Genomic DNA, 22,032 nt, shown 5'->3' on the forward strand with positions numbered 1-22,032 from the left:
TTACACACACTTTAAAAGAATTCAAGAGAAAAATAGTCGGATATTTACCATTTCTATTGCTCTTCCTCCATTCCTGATATTGCAAGTTTCCTTTTACTCTAAGTTTTCTTCTGACTGAGAAACTCTGTTTTGTTTTGTCTTATTATTTTTTATTAGTTAATTTTTGTTGCATATAGTTGTTCTGACTGAGGAACTCTTAACAATTCTTTTGGAGCAGTCTGCTGATAACAAATGCTGCTGGTGCTTCTTCATTTGAAAATATCTTTATCTCATTTTCAGTCCTGAGGATATTTTTATTCACTCCTGGGATGTACCTGCTATTTTAAGTACTTAAAAAGAATGTTGCAACAGTTCTTTCTAGCCTCCAAGGTTTATGATAAGAAATCCAGTTATTGAAATTATTTTTCTCCTAGAGGTAATGTATCATTTTTTCTCCAGCTGCTTTCAAGATTTTTTTGGTTTTGTTTTCATTTCAAGATGTTTGATTTTGTTGTGGGCATGGATTTCTTGGTGTTTATTGTTTGGAGTTCACCAAACTTCTGAAACTTGCACATGTGTAGAGCTCCCCGCCCCCACAATGTGAAGACTTTTTCAGCCATTAAATCTTCAAGTATTTTTCCATTCCTGTATTCTTCCTTTTCTCCTTCTGGAATGGTATTAAGGATAGATCTTTTATTATAGTCCCACAGGTCCCTGAGACTCTGTTCTCTTTTTTTCAGTCTATTTACTCTCTCTGTTGTTCAAGTAGAGCAATTTCCATTGCTCCATCATCCAGCTCACTAACTCTTACCTCTGTTTCCCCCATCCTAATGCTGTTGATTTTTCTTTTGATCATTGTAATTTTTAGTTCTAAAATTTCCATTCTCTTTAGTATCTTTTATTTCTGCATTAAAACCTATTACTTTACCTTTTGTTTCAAGATGGTTTATGATCACTTGTTAAAGAATTATTTTTACATTTTTAAAAATAAATTTTATTGGAGTATAGTCATTTCACAATGTGTTCGTTTCTACTGTACAGTAAAGTGAATCAGCTATACATATACATACATCCCTCCTGCCCTCCTTTTTTATTTTGGATTTCCTACCCATGTAGGTCACCACAGAGCATTGAGTAGCATTCCCTGTGCTATACAGTAGGTTCTTATTAGTTATCTATTTTATACATAGTATCAATAGTATATATATATATATATATATGTCAATCTCAATCTCAATATATAGTGTATATATATATGCCAATCGACATATATATATGTCAATAGTATATATACCTGTCAATCTCAGTCCCTCCCAACCCCCTCCCCCCTTGGTGTCCATGTGATTGTTCTCTATATCTGCTTTGCAGATAAGATCATCTCTACCATTTTTTCTGGGCTTCCCTGGTGACTCAGACGGTAAAAAATCTACCTGCAATGCAGGAGACATGGGTTTGATCCCTGGGTCAGGAAGATCCCCTGGAGAAGGGTATGGCTACCCACTCCAATATTCTTGCCTGGAGAATTCCATGGACAGAGGAGCCTGGTGGGTTACAGTCCATGGGGTTGCAAAGAGTTGGACGTGACTGAGCGACTAACACTTTTACTTACCATTTTTCTAGATTTCACGTATATTCATTAATATACGTTATTTGTTCTTCTCTTTCTGACTAACTTTACTCTGTGCTATCAAAGGTGTTTTAAAACTTCTGCCAAATAATTCCAACATCTGTGCCATTTTTCATTGGCATGTGTTGATTGTCTTTTTCTACACAGGTTATATTTCCCTTGCCCTTCATGTGCTGAACTTTAAAAAATTACTTTCTGGACATTTTTGTTTTTGTACCTCACAGCCTGTGGGATCTTAGTTCCCTAGCCCGGGATCAAACCCCAGGCCTGAGTGGTGAGAGTGCAGAGTCCTAAACACTGGACCACCAGGGGATTCCCCATTTCCTGGGCATTTTGAATATTATGTTATGAGATTCTGGGTCTTTTTAGAATCCCACTGAAGAATGTTAATATTTTCATTTCAGCAGTGAGTATATCTGGCTTTTGGGCTGCGTTGCAGCTCACCTTTCGTTCACTGTGGTTTCAGTGTCACTTTGGCCTCAAAGCCTGTGCAGCTCTGTTCTGCTCTGTCCCACATACGCACCACACAGTGGCCAGTCTGACATCTGGAGCTCATTTACTTGCTAGTTCAGTTCTCAGAGTGTTTTGTGTGCTGATGAGCATTAGATCCGTGTATGCACACCTGGGGTTGAGCCCAGAAGTTCATAAACAAGTTTATGGGGTTCCCTCTCCATGACCTCCTTGGTACTCTCTGGTTCCTCAGGGCTCCGTTTTCCATCCTTGGTCTGCTGCATATGACTCCAAGGACAAGCAGTTTGAGGACTAGGAAAAAAAATTAGACTCACCAGCTGTTTGGTGGTACTCTAAATTCTGGTCTTCTTCCCTAGTCTCTCTACTATGATTTTTCAGTTCCTCAAATTGCTTCTCCATTTGTTCTGCCCAGGAGTTGTGGCTACATTCAGGATTATTGTGAGGACTAAATGAGATGCATGGAAAATACCTCGTAGTGCCTGGCACATAGTACATGCTTAATAAATACTGGTTATTATGATTCTTTGGACAGAGATTTCCAAGGGGCACATGTACTTAAGAGTAAGAAGAACAGTAAAATATTATTCTGACAGTACAATAGACATAGGAGGGAAGGGGTAATTTGAGATACATGTAAAGAAACCAAGAGACGTGTAGGGAGGGCACCCTGATTACCATAAGTCTAAGGACACTATAAGAATGAGGAATGGGATGATGAAGGAATGCTTGTCCAGAGACAAATACAAAGGGTAGCATTTAATAAATGTCAGTATGCTCAAATCCCAGTATAACGTGAGGCTTGCAAATAATCTGATGAAGATGTGAACAGAGAAGGCAATGGCACTCCACTCCAGTACTCTTGCCTGGAAAATCCCGTGGACGGAGGAGCCTGGTAGGCTGCAGTCCATGGGGTCGCTGAAGGTCAGACACGACTGAGTGACTTCACTTTTGCTTTTCACTTTCATGCATTGGAGAAGGAAATGGCAACCCACTCCAGTGTTCTTGCCTGGAAAATTCCAGGGACAGGGGAGCCTGGTGGGCTGCCATCTATGGGGTCGCACAGAGTCAGACACGACTGAAGTGACTTAGCAGCAGCAGAAGATGTCAAAGGCTCTTTTTAGCTACACTCAGCATTTGAGGAGACAGATAACTGGTGTGGGGAAGAAAGCTTTGATGTTCATAAATGCAAAGAGAAAGCAGCCCTACCTGTCTCCCAAATTCCCGTCTTCTCTCTGAATTGGGAAGGACACAGTTGTGAGACATGTGAAACTACAGAGGACAAAAGAGATGTCAGAAAAGCATAAATGAGCAAATGTCCACATTTTAAAGATAGAAATAATGATTGTGGAAACTATAGAATTTAAGATTGATATAAATCCAAGTTAAAATGTGAGAAAAAGCGATTCATAGTAGTTTATGAGCAATTAGAAAAAGATGGTCACAGGACATCCCTGGTGGTCCAGTGGCTAAGACTCCACACTCCCAATACAGGGGGCCTGGGTTTGATCCCTGGCCAGGGTTACATGCTGTAACCAAAGATCTCGAATGACGTGACAAAGATGAAAGATCCTGCATGTCACAAAGTAAGACCTGTCACAGCCAAATAGCTGCTGCTGCTGAGTCACTTCAGTCGTGTCCGACTCTGTGCGACCCCATAGATGGCAGCCCACCAGCCTCCCCCGTCCCTGGGATTCTCCAGGCAAGAACACTGGAGTGGGTTGCCATTTCCTTCTCCAATGCATGGAAGTGAAAAGTGAAAGTGAAGTCACTCAGTCGTGTCCGACTCTAGCGACCCCATGGACTGCAGCCTACCAGGCTCCTCCATCCATGGTATTTTCCAGGCAAGAGTACTGGAGTGGGGTGCCATTGCCCAAATAGCTATACCTACCTAAATATGTTTTAAAAGAAAGAAAGAAAAAGATGGTCACTAGGAGCCTGTCTGTGTTCACTATGGCTATCAGATCAGATCAGATCAGATCAGTCCCTCAGTTGTGTCCGACTCTTTGTGACCCCATGAATCGCAGCACGCCAGGCCTCCCTGTCCATCACCAACTCCGGGAGTTCACTCAGACTCATGTCCATCGAGTCAGTGATGCCATCCAGCCATCTCATCCTCTGTCGTCCCCTTCTCCTCTTGCCCCCAATCCCTCCCAGCATCAGAGTCTTTTCCAATGAGTCAACTCTTCACATGAGGTGGCCAAAGTACTGGAGTTTCAGCTTCAGCGTCATTCCTTCCAAAAAAATCCCAGGTCTGATCTCCTTCAGAATGGACTGGTTGGATCTCCTTGCAATCCAAGGGACTCTCAAGAGTCTTCTCCAACACCACAGTTCAAAAGCATCAATTCTTCGGTGCTCAGCCTTCTTCACAGTCCAAATCTCACATCCATACATGACCACAGGAAAAACCATAGCCTTGACTAGACGAACCTTTGTTGGCAAAGTAATATCTCTGCTTGTGAATATGCTATCTAGGTTGGTCATAACTTTCCTTCCAAGGAGTAAGTGTCTTTTAATTTCATGGCTGCAGTCACCATCTGCAGTGATTTTGGAGCCCAGAAAAATAAAGTCTGACACTGTTTCCACTGTTTCCCCATCTATTTCCCACGAAGTGATGGGACCAGATGCCATGATCTTCGTTTTCTGAATGTTGAGCTTTAAGCCAAGCTCTTGCTAAACTAATCTTACTTCCTTTCTTAATCAGATTACTGGAATACTAAATACTTGATATATCTTGATTTTGGCCCACACCTTCCAGACCCTTAGGATATCCTTATGTACAAGCTAGAGGAATATGAGTTAAATGATAGTCTATTAAAGAGATTCTCAAATATTCGAATGAAAAGTTTTAGACCCATCAGTTGGGTTCTAACATATAAAGACATAGGTGGGACTTAACAATTTGTAAAATGCTACAAGCATGTGAGGTGACTGAATCGATATTCTTAGAGATTTGGGGGACTTGAGGTAGGTGGCAATGGCACCCCACTCCAGTACTCGTGCCTGGAAAATCCCATGGACGGAGGAGCCTGGTAGGCTGCAGTCCATGGGGTCGCACAGAGTCGGACATGACTGAACGACTTCACTTTCCCTTTTCACTTCCATGCATTGGAGAAGGAAATGGCAACCCACTCCAGTGTTCTTGCCTGGAGAATCCCAGGGACGGGGGAGCCTGGTGGGCTGCCATCTATGGAGTCACACAGAGTCGGACACGACTGAAGCGACTTGGCAGCAGCAGTAGCAGAGGTAGGTGGGATGTGTATGTGTATGTATAAGTTGGTTGAAACAGTTCGTGGAGAAAAAGACGTGGTAGGAGTGTCAACTGAGCAAGCATTCAATGTAAATCAAATTTGCATCATATTCTTTCAGTCATTTCTTCAAAAAACCATTATGTGGCTGTCAAAAAGCAAATTCCGTTTACCTTGCTTGTAAAAGTGTAGAGTCCAGAGCAGGACAGCAATGGTGGCCCGACACTAGTGATGAGAAAACACCCGGGCCCTGTGCTCATCCCGTGAGATGCCTTGGAGGGGAGAATTACACATTTAAAAGGAGCTACCAGGTTCAAGGTGGCACAAGAGCTGGAAGCTGCAAGGTGAGAAAAATGGCAGTCTGTGAAGGCTGATCATCTGGAGAAAGACTAAGTAGGGATGTGAAACTCATCTTTACACTTGTTAAGAGCTGTTGTCTGGATACTTTCATATGTTCATGCTCTACTCCCTAGGCAGCAAAAGTTATAGGATTAATAGCCAGGAAGTATACGAAATTGGATGTCAGCCAGTCTCTTACCGTCTACCAGCTCCTTTTCCAGTCCCTAGACACACAGAAATGAGCAGGACAAGACCCCTTTCTGACAGAGTCAGCACTCCATAAATTCATGTTCCACATAAACAAATGGCTCGATAGGCAATGGTTCTTCCAAGAGTAGATAGAAGAACTGGATGCCTCTATGGCACTGAGCTCCCATCTCTGGAACATAAAAGGAAACACGCTCAGGTTCTCTTTAAGGGTCTAAGGCTGGGCTGATGGTGTTTGGAGGTGGTGTTCTGCTGGCAACCAAGAATAAGAATGCCTGTTTCCCCAGACAAGCAAAGAGGCTAGCCAAAGAAGAGTCTGAACTGTGTTCAAGGAGAAAAGCAGAAATTCAAAGCCAGAGAAGTGGCTCTGAGCATCAGATACACCAGAGCCACGAACTATCATTGGGAGGACAATTCAGGACAGAAGGGCAGAGCAGCTATAGGGCCGAATAGTCATGGAGCATGATGTGACCCTGGTTAAAGATGGCAGTCTGGTAGGTAAGTGGATAAAGAAGATGTGGTACATATATATACAATGGAACATTACTCAGTTGTAAAAAAGAATGAAATAATGCCATTTGCTGCATCATGGATGTATCTAGAGATTATTATACTAAGTGAAGTAAGTCAGAAAAAGAAAAACATACTATAGATATCACTTATTTGTGGAAGCTAAATATGATACAAATGAAGTTATCTACACAACAGAAATGGACTCACACACATAGAAAACAAAGTTGTCATTGCCAAGGAGGAGGAGAGTGGGGGAGGAAAGATTTAGGAGTTTCATATTACTAGCTTAACGCTATTATATATGGAATGGATAAACAACAAGGTCCAACTCTGTAGCGCAGGGAACTGCATTCAATACCCTGTGATAAACCAAAATGGAAAAGAAGATGAAAGAGAATATATATGTACATATATATGGGGCTTTCCTGGCAGCTCCGTGGTAAAGAATCCATCTACCAATGTAGGAGACATGGGTTCAAACTCTGGGTTGGAAAGATCCCATGGAGAAGGGAATGGCAACCCACTCCAGTGTTCTTGTCCTGGAGAATCCCATAGAGGAGGCTCGCAGGCTACAGTCCATGGGGTCCCAAAGAGTCGGATACGACTGAGTGACTGAACTGAACTAACATCAGAGGAATTCTTGCCCTTTGGATCCAGTTAGGTTCGGAGAACAGGAAGCCCCACCTAGAGATCAGAGACAGGGAGAAGAATAAGGTGGAATATCCCTGCCCCTTGCCTGCCTTCTTGTGAGATCACCTTGGGGTTTCTGTGTTCCTTGATGAAGGTCACAGCTCCTCTGAAGGTGTTCCTGAATACAGAGTTCTTTCTTCTAGGATCCAGTAGTCCCTCCCTTCTCTCTTCCCTCCCAACCTAGAGCTAGTAACAGCTGAACTTCACAGTAATACAGAAAGTGAGAAACAGATGTGGGTAGAGATAAAACAAGACTGGCCATGAGTGGATCACTATTAGAGCTGGATGACAGGAACATGGAGGTACTTTATACTATTGTCTCTCAGTTCAGTTCAGTTCAGTTCAGTCACTCAGTCGTGTCCGACTCTTTGCGACCCCATGAACCGCAGCACGCCAGGCCTCCCCGTCCATCACCAACTCCCGGAGTCTCCCCAAACCCATGTCCATTGAGTCAGTGATGCCATCCAGCCATCTCATCCTCTGTCGTCCCCTTCTCCTCCTGCCCCCACTCCACTTTTGTATAATTTTGGAATTTTTAAATGTGAAAAGTTAAAAGAATAGTTAATTCACAAGTTATTTGCTGGAACTTCTGTGTGGTCCATTGGTTGACTCTGTGCACCCAGTACAGGGGGCACAGGTTTGATCCCTAGTTGGGGAAGATCCCACATGCTGCATGGTGTGGCCAAGTAAAATAAAATAAAATAATTACTTGCTGATACAGTAAAACTCATCTATTATTGCTGGATGCCACTGATATCATGAAGGAGGTCTGTGTGAAGGTTTCAGAAACATGATAGAAGAAACATATTGAAATAAAATGCAAATGAAGAATGCTATTTTTATGAAGGTCGAATTAAACAGCATGTTCAATGGAAAATATCAAGATGATATTATTCAGAATGTGTGTTTAGAGTATTCTTTCATGGATCAAGAAAAAAGCAAACAAATATATTACATTTATCTTTTAAAATATGTTATGAGTGGACCTTGCTTCTAAACCTAGAGAAGGGAATGGCTACCCACTCCAGTATCCGTGCCTGGAGAATTCCATGGAGAGAGGCTACAGTTCATGGGATCAGAGTTGGACACAACTGAGTGGCTAACACTTGCTTCTAAATAATCTGGGATAGGAAAGAACTAGAGATTACAGATGAAGCAAGACTGGCTGTGAATTTATATTTGTTGAACTGGGAGGATGGAGACATGGGAGTTGGTTACATTATTTTTTTATAGTTTTATCTATGCTTTAAATATCTCCATAGAGTGGTTTCAAAACATAAAACATAAACTGCATGTCCAGAATGTGACCATTTTCAGACTTAGAGAATGAATTTATGGTTACTAGGGAGAAAGCACTGGGTGGGAGGGACAGAGAGGGAGTTTGGGATGGACAGGTACACACTGCTATCTTTAAAATAGATAACCAACAAGGACCTACTGTATAGTACAGGGAACTCGACTCAGTATTCTGTAAGAGCATACATAGGAAAAGAGTTTGAAAAAGAATGGATATTTATACAGGCATAACTGAATCACTTTGCTATATATCTGTAACTAACACATCAATGTTAATCAATTATATCCCATAGAAAATAAAAAAATTTTAAATGTGACCATCTTACGTTAAGTGTGTATTAGCTTTTATGATTTTAGGAAGTGTATTATGTTATTTCTCATTCACTTCCTTAGATTCTGCAATTTCTAACATGTCCTTCCATTTCTTTCCTCTCCCCACAACCCTTAGTTTTGTCTGCTATATGGAACCAAGCTTGTGTTCCAGGAGCGAGCCTGGTATCTGGAACATAAATATTTGACTCCCATGACCAGCATGAGGATTAGGCGTCAGGTAAGAATGCCCCCGGGGTGCAGAAGAAGCCCTTCATATCTCAGTTGTCAGCTCTTTGCTTTTTTAGAAAACACTCCTGCCAATCTGTTGGTGGTGGTTTCTACTCGTGAGTTTTTATGCCTCTGGGATTTCACATATGTGTTTTCATTGCCTACCGTGATCATATTACACTTCAGAGTTTAAGTGACAAGGAAGTGATTCACAGTTTTGTCTTTTTAAAAAAATTTTTAATTGGAGGATAATCGCTTTACAATGTTGTATTCCTTTCTGCTGAACAACAACATGAATCAGCTGTAAGTGTACACATATCTCCTCTTTCTTGAGCCTCCCTCCCACCGTTGGGTGAATTTCTAATGTGTAATGGATAGGAGGGAATCAAAAGTGTTGCAAAAAGATTAAAAAGAGGTATGAAATAATTTTCATTTTCTTACTTCTTACCAAAGCCTATTAAGTCATTCTGTATATTTGGAAAAAAGGCCTGGTGGTATTTTGTCAGTGGTTGCAATTGGAATTCAGTATGACAGCCGCAGAGCACCTGGAAATGAAGATGGATCCAGCGAATCATCACCAAGATGCCGCTCTAGAAAAGGACCATCAGACGAGCATAACCATCCAGAAGCATTTTCTGGATTTCCCCTTTCTTCCAGGCGCCCTGTTAGATGCTGAAAAATGCACACAAGTATATTGTCAGTCTCTGTATTCAAGGGAGCCTATTATAGCTCGGGACACAAAACTGCCTTTATTAACACAAGTAACACAAGAAAATGGAGCTCTTTAATGAACTTGACCACAAGAATAATTTTAGAGTTCAGTGGACACTTAGGAGTTAATGGGCTTTCCTGGTGGCTCACACAGTATAAAGAATCTGCCTGCAATACAGAAGACCCGGGTTTGATCCCTGGGGTTGGGAAGATCCCCTGGAGAAGGGAATGGTAACCCACTCCAGTATTCTTGCCTGGAAAATTCCATGGACAGAGGAGCCAGACAAGACTGAGAGACTAACACCAGGAATTAATGGTGTTCTTTGCTCAACCTTGAAGAAGGGAAAATTCACAGTGGAGGAAGAGATTCAAATGAGGAAGAAATGCAAGTGAACCTCAGATGGGGTTGTTGTCGTTGCTCAAGTTGCTCAGGCATGTCCGACTCTGCAACCCCATGGACTGCAGCACGCCAGGCTTCCCTGTCCACCACCAACTCTCGGGGATTGCTCAGACTCAAGTCCATTGAGTCGGTGGTGCCATCCGACCATCTCATCCTCTGTTGTCACCTTCTCCTCCCGCCTTCAATCTTTCCCAGCATCAGGGTCTTTTCCGATGAGTCAGCTCTTTGCATCAAGTGGCCAAAGTATGGAGCTTCAGCTTCAACGTCAGTCCTTCCAATGAATATTCAGGACTGATTTCCTTTAGGATGGACTGATTTGATCTCCTTGGAGTCCAAGGGACTCTCAAGAGTCTTCTCCAACACCACAGTTCAAAAGCATTACTTCTTCAGTTCTCAACCTTCTTTATGGTCCAACTCTCACATCCATACATGACTACTGGAAAAACCAAAGCTTTGACTAGATGGACCTTGTCAGCAAAGTAATGTCTCTGCTTTTTCATATGCTATCTAGGTTTGTCATAGCTTTTCTTCCAAGAAGTAAGTGTCTTTTAATTTCATGGCTGCAATCACCATCTGTAGTGATTTGGAGACAAAGAAAATAAAGTCTGTCACTGTTTCCATTGTTTCCCCATCTATTTTCCATGAAGGGATGGGCCCAGATGCCATGATCTTCATTTTTGGAATGTTGAGTTTTAAGCCAGCTTTTTCACTCTCCTCTTTCACTTTCATCTAGAGGCTCTTTAGGTCCTCTTCACTTTCTGCCATAAGGCTGGTGTCATCTGCATATCTGAGGTTATTGATATTTCTCTCAGCAATCTTGATTCCAGCTTGGGCTTCATCCAACCTGGCATTTCACATGATGTACTCTGCATATAAGTTGAATAAGCAAGGTGACATTTAGTAAGCAGCCTTGACATTCTCCTTTCCCAATTTGGAACCAGTCCATTGTTCCATGTCCAGTTCTAACTGTTGCTTCTTGACCTGTGCACAGATTTCTCAGGAGCCAGGTAAGGTGGTCTGGTATTCCCATCTCTTGAAGAATTTCCCACAATTTTTTTGTGATCCACACAGTCAAAGGATAGTCAATGAAGCAGAAGTAGATGTTTTTCTGGAATTCTCTTGCTTTTTCTATGATCCAATGGATATTGGCAATTTAATCTCTGGTTCCTCTGCCTTTTCTAAATCCAGCTTGAACATCTGGAAGTTCAGGTACTGTTGAAGCCTAGCTTGGAGAATTTTGAGCGTTACTTTGCTAGCGTGTGAGCTGAGTGCAATTGTGCAGTAGTTTAAACATTCTTTAGCTTTGCCTTTCTTTGGGATTGAAATGAAAAACTGAGCTTTTCCAGTCCTATTGCCACTGCTGAGTTTTCCAAATTTGCTGGCATATTGAGTAAAGCACTTTAATAGCATCATCTTTTAGGATTTGAAATAGCTCAGCTGGAATTCCATCACCTCCACTAGCTTTATTCATAGTGATGCCTGGGGTTGGTGAAGTGAACAAAATCATAAAAATGGGAGTACTTAGGAAAGATTAACTGAAGTCCAGTTTAACTGAAGTCTCAAGCAATAGAAAAACGTGGGGGTATGTCCAAGGAATATGGGAAAGAGCCTACTGAAAGAGCTCCCAGGGGCCAAAGCTGGAACACTTAGAGCAAGAAAATAGATAGTGTAGTTTTGGATTATAACCCAAAGTATAAAGTAACTAAACACAAGCCAGTAATCATGTAAGCAAACAGTTAAACAAGTAATATAAATGGGATAAAAGAGATAAAGTAAAAGTGTTAGTCACTCAGTCATGTCTGACCCTTTGTGACCTCATGGGCTGTAGCCCACCAGGCTCCTCTGTCCATGGGATTCTCCAGGCAAGAACTGGAGTGGGTCTCCATTCCCTTCTCCAGGGGATCTTCCCAACCCAGGAATCAAACCTTGGTCTCCTGCATTGCAGGCGGACTCTTTACCTTCTGAGCCACCAGGGGAGCCCTAAGTCTTCCGTAAAGAATTCCAAATGATAATGGCCCCTTCAGGAGCTTCATTTTCCTTCCCTTGGTAATGAGTTGGACTTAGAAACTTCCTTCTATTTTAAAGAATCAAGTTTGGAGATGGAAAAGAGTTTCTTTACAGTGGAGAAATCCGTAGATCCCATGTTAACCACATGATTAGGGTTAATATCATCAGTAATAAGACAGGTTAGTGATGTGGACCTCTGGTACGATGTGATGAGAAGAGCACTTCTCTCTTCCCAGAACCCACGGCCCCAGTCCAATCATGAAAAAACATGTCACACAAAACCAAACTGAGGGATGGTCCACACAGTACCAGACTGGTACTCTTCAAACTGCCAGTTGGTGAAAAACCAGGAGGGACTGAGAAAGCATCCGCAGCCAGACGAGGAAGGAGCCATGTGACTGAGTGCAGTGTGGCACCTGGATGGCGTCCTAGGACAGGAAAAGGACGTTCATAGAAAAACTGATAAATCTGAATAAAGTCTGCGTTAGTTAATTCTTGTTGTTTAGTCGCTAAGTCCTGCCTGACTCTTTTGGGACCCCACGGACTATATCCCATCAGGCTTCTCAGTCCATGGAATTTCCCAGGCAAGGATACTGGAGTGGGTTGCCATTTCCTTCTCCAGGGGAGCTTCCTGACCCAGGGATTGAACCTGTGTCTCTTGTGTCTCCTCCATTGGCAGGCAGATTCTTTACCCCTGGCGCCACCTGGGCTACAGTCCATGGGGTTGCAAAGAGCTGGACACGACTCAAGTGACTGAGCAGGAGCACTGTACTCCAATAAAAATTATTTCTTTAAAAAAAAAAAAAACAAACCAAGCCAATCTCCCGAGCCTTTCCTGGCTGTGATAAGTTCCTGCTTTCTTTTGTCTGGAGCGTCAGTGTTAGCAGAGCTGGTCCACTTTCAGGAGCCAGTATGATCCCCTATTCACACGCTTTCGTGTGAATGGCGGCTAATCCCCTGTAGGGATGGGGAAGCTGAGGCTGGTTTGTGACTGGGGTGGGGAGAGGGGAGGGCGAGGCTTCTAGACTCGGGTTTCCTGCTGTTCTAGCGTCCCCAGGCCTGAACTGTCGAATGGGGTGGTTCCACCTTTGTCCCTCACTGAGGGACCTTGGCTCAAAGGCAGTCTAGTGACGGTGCCCCCAGGGCTCCATCATAACAAGGCCCTCAAGAAAAGAGCTCTGTACTTGCCATTAAGTACTTGTGTGTCTAGAACAATCGTGTGCTTTGTTCTTAGAAAACTTACTGTCTGGGCCTTATCGCATTTCGGTTTTCATTAACCTTGATGTTTGTACTAATTTTGCTTTAGATAATTATCAGCATTGAGGAGGAACTATCAGCTGACTCTCATTTTCAGGAGGGAAAATCTTTCAAAATAAGTTACCAATCGTGTATCTCCACTAAAACCAACTTCATGTTGCTTAAAAACAGATGAAACGAAACAAAAACTTCAGCTTTATAAAATGACGGAGTTTTGTGTGTATGTTTTCCTGAATACAGGTGTCTGTGTCTTCTTTTTTATTATTAATTTTTTAATTTTAAAAGCATTTTTAATTGAAAGATCATTGTTTTACAGTATTGTGTTGGTTTCTGCCATACAGCAACATGACTCAGCCACAGGCACACATGTGTCCCCTCCCGCCTGAACCTGCCTCCCGCCACCCGCCCGGTCCCGCCCCTCTGGGTGGTCGCAGAGCCCCAGTCTGCGCTCTTTGAGCAAGCTCCCCCTGGCTGTCCGTTTTGCGTGCGGCAGCGTGTGTTCTCGCCCTGCTCTCTCCACTCGTCCCCCCTTTCCCCGTGTGTCCACAAGTCTGTTTTTTATGTCTGCGTCTCCACTGTTGTTGTTTAGTTGCTAAGTCGTTCCGACTCTTGGCAACCCTGTGGATTGCAGCCAGCCAGGTTCCTCTGTCCATGGGATTTCCCAGGCAAGAATCCTGGAGTGGATTTCCATATACTTCTTCAGGGGATCTTCCTGACCCAGGGATCGAACCCGGGTCTCCTGCTTGGCAGGCAGTTTCTTTACCACTGAGCATTGCTGCCCCGCAAAAAGGCTCATCAGTACCATCTTTCTAGATTCCATCAGTTTAGTTCAGTCCCTCAGTCGTGTCCGACTCTTTGCGACCCCATGAATCACAGCACGCCAGGCCTCCCTGTCCATCACCAACTCCCGGAGTTCACTTGGACTCACGGCCATCGAGTCAGTGATTCCATCCAGCCATCTCATCCTCTCTTGTCCCCTTCTCCTCCTGCCCCCAACCCTCCCAGCATCAGAGTCTTTTCCAATGAGTCAACTCTTCACATGAGGTGGCCAAAGTACTGGAGTTTCAGCTTCAGCATCATTCCTTCCAAAGAAATCCCAGGGCTGATCTCCTTCAGAATGGACTGGTTGGATCTCCTTGCAGTCCAAGGGACTCTTAAGAGTCTTCTCCAACACCACAGTTCAAAAGCATCAATTCTTTGGCGCTCAGCTTTCTTCACAGTCCAACTCTCACATCCATATATAACCACAGGAAAAACCATAGCCTTGACTAGACAGACATTTGTTGGCAAAGTAATGTTTCTGCTTTTCAATATGCTATCTAGGTTGGTCATAACTTTTCTTCCAAGGAGTAAGCATCTTAATTCATTGGCTACAGTCACCATCTGCAGTGATTCCATATATATGCATTAATATGCAATATTTATTTTTCTCTTTCTGACTTCCTTCACTCTGTAAAATGATGTATTTTAATGGAAAGGAATATTTGGCTTTGAGCCCTCCACCTTATTTTACACCAGCCCTTAAAGGAAACTAAGTTTTCGAGCTGGTTCGTTTTTCTCTTTGGAGTGTTTGCTCCCTAAACTCTCAGGCACAGCAGTCTTGCTCTGTCCAAGCCCACCGGTTTGGAAACAGTGGCTCTTGCTGATGTTCAGAGAAGCATGTACATGGACGTGTGGTCAGCTCTCACTCGGAAATCCTCGTGGGAGGAAGCTTTTCAGTCTATGTGGGTCGAGAGAACCACAGCCCAGCTGTGGCTTGCAGATCAAAAAAGACCCTATTCAACATAGTGAAAATAATACTTAGAAAAAATGTTGAATCAGGTTCTGCTTCCTGCCCTGAGCCCAGATCATGGAACCGTGCGAGAATGGGGGTTTTAAGGGGCCTTCAGGGAAGTGAGGGGGGGCTGTGTAACTGAGCACAGCAACGAGGAGGGGCACTCCTCTCCACCTCCCAGAGGGCACAGGAGGCTGCCTGTAAGGGGAGCCCAGTTAAAAACCCAAAACTCATTCAGGAAGAGAGAAAATAAATACTAATCATGACCACAGCCAAGCAGTCATGACATCTCCACAACATTTGCTCACATGGTACCCACAGCTGTTACGCCTTTACCCAGATGTTGCCTTGACGGCCGGCTTGAGTCCTGCCCACCCAGATGTTGCCTTGATGGCCGGCTTGAGTCCTGCCCAACCATTTGCTTCCTAAGTGCCCTGTTTCTGTTAGAGCAGTGTGTGAGTGGCCCCTCTTCCCACCTGAGTCCTTCTCTCATGCCTCTAGACCGATCGTTTGCATTTTGGTGTGTTAGGGTGAAACCCAGATTCACCAGCACCAGCCCAAGTCATGTTTTATACCCTCAACAGCAAGTGACACAGGGGTGGACCCAGCACTTAACAGCCTTAGTCTACCCCAGTAAAAGGAATCTTTCTTTTCCTCCTGGAATGAGAACTGCTGGGAGACTCAACCACAGCAAGGGAGGCAGGGGGAGCCTGTTGATGGAAAGTGATCTTGGCTCTTCTGCTATATTTGCTGAAGGCTAAAACAACCATTAAGATTTGGGTCTTAGGCTCAGTTTAGTCGATCAAATAGTTGCGTGCACACGTGTTCAGTCACTTCAGTCACGTCCAACTCTTTGTGACCCCTGGACTATAGCCTGCCAGGCTTCTCTATCCATGGCATTGTCCCAGGCAAGAATATTGGAGTGGGTTGGGAAGATTGCCATGGGATCTTCCCAACCCAGGAATCAAACCCACATATCCCCAGGCTCCTGCATTGGTAGGCCAGTTCTTTACTGGGCTTCCCAGTTGAATCATTAAGGAGGAAAAACATTCAAGCGTGTTGACTGACAGATTCAAGTAGCTCTGAGTTGATGAAGTAGCTCTGAGTTCATGAAGCCACTAACACATCAATTTATTCTTAGGAAATGGGTTTGGAGTAAGAATGTGCAGAGTGGCAGATACCAAACCCCAAACTAGGACGACACTTGGCTCCTTCAAATTTAGAGGGTGGATGATCCTTATTTACTATTTCGAACTATGTGCAAGATATAAATGCAGTCATTGCCCTGTGCCATAAAGACTTGGAGTGAAAGAAACAAAACAGGAAGAAAACTTTGGAGGAGAGTTCCAAGATGGAAAGATAGTATTGGGATATTAACCCTTCCAGATGGTGACTGCAGCCATGAAATTAAACGACGCTTACTCCTTGGAAGAAAAGTTATGACCAACCTAGATAGCATATTGAAAAGCAGAGACATTACTTTGCCAACAAAGGTCCATCTAGTCAAGGCTTTGGTTTTTCCTGTGGTCATGTATGGATGTGAGAGTTGGATTGTGAAGAAGGCTGAGCACCGAAGAATGATGCTTTTGAACTGTGGTGTTGGAGAAGACTCTTAAGAGTCCCTTGGACTGCAAGGAGATCCAACCAGTCCATTCTGAAGGAGATCAGCCCTGGGATTTCTTTGGAAGGAATGATGCTGAAGCTGAAACTCCAGTACTTTGGCCACCTCATGTGAAGAGTTGACTCATTGGAAAAGACTCTGATGCTGGGAGGGTTGGGGGCAGGAGGAGAAGGGGACAAGAGAGGATGAGGTGTCTGGATGGCATCACTGACTCGATGGATGTGAATCTGAGTGAACTCCGGGAGTTGGTGATGGACAGGGAGGCCTGGCGTGCTGCAGTTTATGGGGTTGCAAAGAGTTGGACACAACTGAGTGACTGAACTGAACTGAACCCTTCTCCCAAAATTTTTACTTCAAGAACAGGTACCCTGTGCTCATACCCCTGAGGCTTAGAAATGGTGCATGTGCCCTTCTCTTCCTATGAACAGTGTTGGCTGTCTTCCATGCTGCATTAACTGTTTCTTTTTTAAATGGCTGTGCAGATTTCCTATCCTTCTATTTCTGTATCTCCAAACACCTGGATCAAGGCAGCTTAACAGATGTTCACATATTGGAACCAAATGCAACATGAACTGAGATTTTAGGCAAAGGGTATTGCAAACATTCATTGGATTGGGAAAGGGAGGAAGACTTTCTCTGTCCCTTGGCTTCAACTACTACCTACAGACTCTCTCTCTCTGTTTTTTGTGTGTTTTTTTTTTGTAAGGGACTTGGGAAAAGATCTCTGGTTCCCCCATCCCCATTCCACCCACCTAGTAAGGTCTATCTGATTTGGCTACAAGTCAGTGATGAGGTTTTGAGAACACTTGGCTGTGTCCTCTAGGCTGAGTGGAGAAGCTGGTATGAAGAGAAGCCACAAATACCCATTCCATCAGAGTGGGGAGGGACGGCTCCTGATGGTGGATCCTTGGTCAAGAAGCCAGGGTGTCACTGAAATGATATCACAATGGAGTGGTTTTACAGGGAATGCAGTTGCATCAATTTAAAAATCTAATTTGGTTTGAAAATACCCCCAGAACTGGCTTTAACTTCCCTTTTACCACTGTAAGACCACTGATTCACCTCCAGGAGATGACAAGTTTCAAAATATTGATGTATCCTGGTCTAGCCTCTATTTCCAGAGCCCAAAACTCTCAAACTAAACAGATAAAAAACATATCAGTCTTAACAGAGTGCACGAAGACAAGGAGAAAACTCTCTTTTCCTTTCCCCTCCCTTTACCTCTTCAGCGGCATAAAATACACTGTCGAATCTATCAATGCAGGCCATTCAACAGAGGTTAAGAAAATACAAGTGGGATGTATTTCTTCAGTTTGGCCAGTAAAACAGACCCTGAGGTCACCACCTCTGCAACCTGGGTTCTGCGTGGCAGCCATCTGGTTGACCCTCGTGCTATGCCTCACAGTACTGCTTTGTATATCTGGGTGAGCCGTGCTCATTCTGTTTCACTCACTGAAGGATGACTTGTTATAACCACAGGAGAGAGTAACTTGTTTTGCTGAGCTCCAGCCTCTGAGTTTTTCTGGCAGTTGCATTATCCTGGGCTCCTTGGAGAGATGCCTGAAGTACTGGCTAATTGGAGTGTCCTTCTCCATGAGTCTTTGAGGTCATCCCCTCACTCCTGCATGCACAGTGAGAGTTTCCTATTGGTGAGCTCTGTTCCTAAGAGTAGCTGTGTTACATTTTAAAAAGACCTTCCAGAAGGTAGAATTCAACTGAGTCAAGCAGATGGGGCAGACCCGAGTCACAGTTAAGGACAAGGTGGGTTTTATTATGATTTCATAATAACAAAATTTAAATGAATTACTGACCTGGAAATAGAAATGCCCAGTGTATCCACTTTGGTGGAAATTAATAGTCTAGCTAGAAATCAATACTTCTAGAAAAATAACATGTGTAATTTTTCTTTGTTTGATGGGAAATTGCCCTTTTCCTTTAATTTTAGAGACTAGATACTGCTGGGTCTTGTTCTACTTCTTCCTTCCTCTGGATAAGTCAAAGCCCTTGGTACTCAGTAAACCACACAAAGCCAGCTAATAGGGATGTCCCCATTTTGATGGACAGAGACGGGACAGGACTCACTTGTTAGCACCCGTCGGTCTACAGAACACTGAAATCCCTCAGGCTCCTCCTTCCCTGGACAGCTGGTCATTCACATCACAGATTAATGCCTCAGACCGCCAGGTATTAATTCTGCTCACCACACTGGCTGCTGCTGAGACAGTGTGAGAAACCACAGGCAGCTCGAGTCGGGGTGACTTTAGGCAGGGCCTCTTGGAGTCTTGGAGTATAGTTTTCTCTTCCTTAATCTAGGTACGGCTACATGAGTGTGTTTGTTTTGTGATAATCCAGTAGGAACTGGTTGGTGGTGTTTACTTGCTCAGTCATGTCCGACTCTTTTGTGACTCCATGGACTGTAGCCCACCAGGCTGCTCTGTCCAGGGATTTCCCAGGCAAGGATACTGGAGTGGGTTGTCATTTCATACTCCAGGGGATCTTACCGACCCAGGGATCAAATCCACGCTTCTTACGTTTCCTGCATTGGCAGGTGAGTAGGTTCTATACTGCTAGTGCCATCTGAGAAGCTCAAGTACGTATGATAACTGTTTACAAAACAATTTGCTAATTCTAATAACTGGTCTGCTTTTACCAATTGTGCTTTCTCTGGATTTGGGGTTTTATATATATATATAAAATTTTATATACATCTTAATTTGTTTATTTTAGCTGGAGGATAATTGCTTTACAATACTGTGTCGCTTTCTGCCATACATCAGGATGAATCAGTCATAGGTATACATATATGTCCCCTCCCTCTTGAGCTTCCCTCCCACCTCCCGCTCCATCCCACCCGTCTAGGTTGTTACAGAGCACTGGGTTTGAGCTCCCTACTCATAGAGCAAATTCCCACTGCCTTTCTCTTTTGCATATGATAATGTATATGTTTCAGGGCTACTCTCTCCACTCGTCCCCCCTCTGCTTCCCCCACTGTGTCCACAGTCTGTTCTCCACGTCTGCGTCTCCATTGCGGCCCTGCAAATATTACTCAGCCATAAAAAAAGAACACATTTGAGTCATTTATAATGAGATGGAACCTATTTTACAGAGTGACATCAGTCAGAAAGAGAAAAACAAATATCGTATATTAATGCATGTATATGGGATCTAGAAAGACGGTACTGATAATTCTATTTAGGGTTGTATTTTCCAGCTTCTTTGCAGATCTTATACCTTTTCCTCATATTCCAGACATGACGTATAATAGATTTTATGTTCTCCTGTGTATTTCCTTTCCTTTGTCTAGTGGTTAGGGTGGGAGACTGAGCCCTAGGATTCCACCTAGAGTCAAGTTGAGCAGAAGTTGCTTTAAGGTCACTGTGCCTAGCCCAAGCCCCACCACATTCCCATACTGTCTTTTGATCTTATCAGCAGTTGAGTTGGAAGGATGTTGAACAGCGTCTCAGAAATCTTTGATTAAATGTTGGGTTCAACTTATGGTTGTTACCATGAGAGCTAAGTTCTCTTGAATCTTTTTACGTCTTAACTAGAAGTCCTCCCAAATTGCTTCTGAAATCATTTGGTTGATGAGATCCAAAATTCCAGGACTCACGGACACAGAATTTCTGCATAATAACTTTGGACTCTTGCTGTATATTTAGTTCCGGCAGTTTGTGGAGCTTCCGCTTCTTGAAAAAACAAAATTAGTTTGAATGAAAATTATCCTTTCTTGGGTATGTTCACATTTCTTTGTGTCTGTACTTACAAGGCTGAACTGTCAGCTGATTTAAATGCCATAATCTCATGTATGGAAACGTGTGAAGCTAATAGTGAAGTTTTATTTTAACCACCTAATTTAATATTCTTTCTCGTTTCATGTAAATGTCTTTGTAGAAAATGCTACCAAGGGCGGCCTTGTGGTTACTTTAATTCCATTGCCAATACTTTTATATGGTTTCCTGTATTCTAAAGGGAAGGCTATATGCACTTGTCTTCTTTTTAAACTTTTCCTCTTATGAATCAGTAGCAGTGTGAATAAATGTCAGAAGTTCTTATTAAGTGGTTAAAGTTGATACCTCTGTCTCAGCGTTCTTGATTTAGGTAATGATGATTAAGCAGACTTGGTTGTAGAAAATACCAGAGTTATAAAGAAATTGCTTTTTATTTCTAAGAACACACAGTAATAATCATATTTATAAATACTCTGCCAAACTCACTTGATGTTAACATTTTAGAGGTAAGGAGGTCGTCACATCAGCAGAGTCCCACTCCTCTGAAATGGGCTTTGTCAATAGCATTTAGAAAATAATGGAACTGTGTACTCTGGTCAAGAAACATCGCAATTGGAAGAACACTATGAAGGTAAATTTGTCTCTCATCTAAATAAACTCTCTAGTTGGGCTAAACAAAGACACTTTTGTTGTTGTTTGGTAAGGAAGGCGATTTAAGATTCTAACATTTCAGACAATGCTGAATATTTTTATCAGATGAAGAAGTAATCAGCATAAATATGATTTACATTGATTTAGGGAAAATGTTAAGCTGAAGTCATGAGTATTTAATGGAACCACAGGATTTCATTCCATGCTAATGAAATTTGGCTACAGCAACCATGAGAATGTATGTTCTGGGGACTGAAAAGCTAAGGTCTGGTCCCGCCTAGAGGACCTGGCCAGTGGTCATTAGAAACAGGAGCAGTGCTCCCCTTTCCTAGGTCCCCTTTCCTAGGTAAGTTGACAGAGCTAGAAGCACAGCACACAGTGCAATTACGCTCCATGTAAAGGCTTCACGTATGTCTCTCTTTATGTTGATCACCAACCTGGCATTTGGGGCCCAGGTGGCAAATTAGCTGTTACAGGCCTACCACCCTGACTCCTTAGAGAATGTTTGTCTATAGAGGGAGTGAACTCTTCTAATTTATTTTCCACTGGGCTGGTGTGGGCTTTCTGTTGTTGCAGGGAGCTGGGACCACTCTTCATCGCAGTGTGCGGGTCTGCGTTGCAGCGGCTTCTCTTATTACAGAGCACAGGCTCTCGGGTGCGCCAGCTGCATTGGTTGTGGCCCTTCGGCTCAGAAGTTGCAGCTCCTGGGCCATGGCTCTAGAGCACAGGCTCATCAGTTGTGGTGCAGAGGCTTAGTTGCTTCACAGCATGTGCTCCTGGAGCCTCCCAGGCGGTGCTAGTGGAAAAGAATCCACCGGCCAATGCAGAAGATGCCAGATGTCCAGTCCTTGGGTTGGGCAGATCTCCTGGAGAAGGAAATGGCAACCCATTCCAATATTCTTGCCTGGAGAATCCCATGGACGGAGGAGCCTGGCGGGCTACAGTCCATGGGGTCGCAAAGAGTCAGACACAACTG

General features: G+C 43.4%; 1 protein-coding gene across 1 annotated transcript in view; it reads left to right on the forward strand.

Annotated features, from left to right (window-relative positions):
- The window catches only part of ACOXL (acyl-CoA oxidase like), a 328,413-nt gene that overhangs the window by 294,442 nt on the left and 11,939 nt on the right, over window positions 1–22,032 (forward strand). The window contains exon 18 of the mRNA XM_086328295.1: window positions 8,816–8,917. Coding sequence (XP_086184421.1) covers window positions 8,816–8,917 — 102 coding nt within the window. The remainder of the gene's footprint in view (window positions 1–8,815; window positions 8,918–22,032) is intronic.

Source organism: Bos grunniens, chromosome 11 (genome assembly GCF_055505025.1).
Source record: "Bos grunniens cultivar Pamir isolate PY7600 chromosome 11, Bosgru_T2T1.0, whole genome shotgun sequence".
Taxonomy (NCBI): Eukaryota; Metazoa; Chordata; class Mammalia; order Artiodactyla; family Bovidae; genus Bos; species Bos grunniens.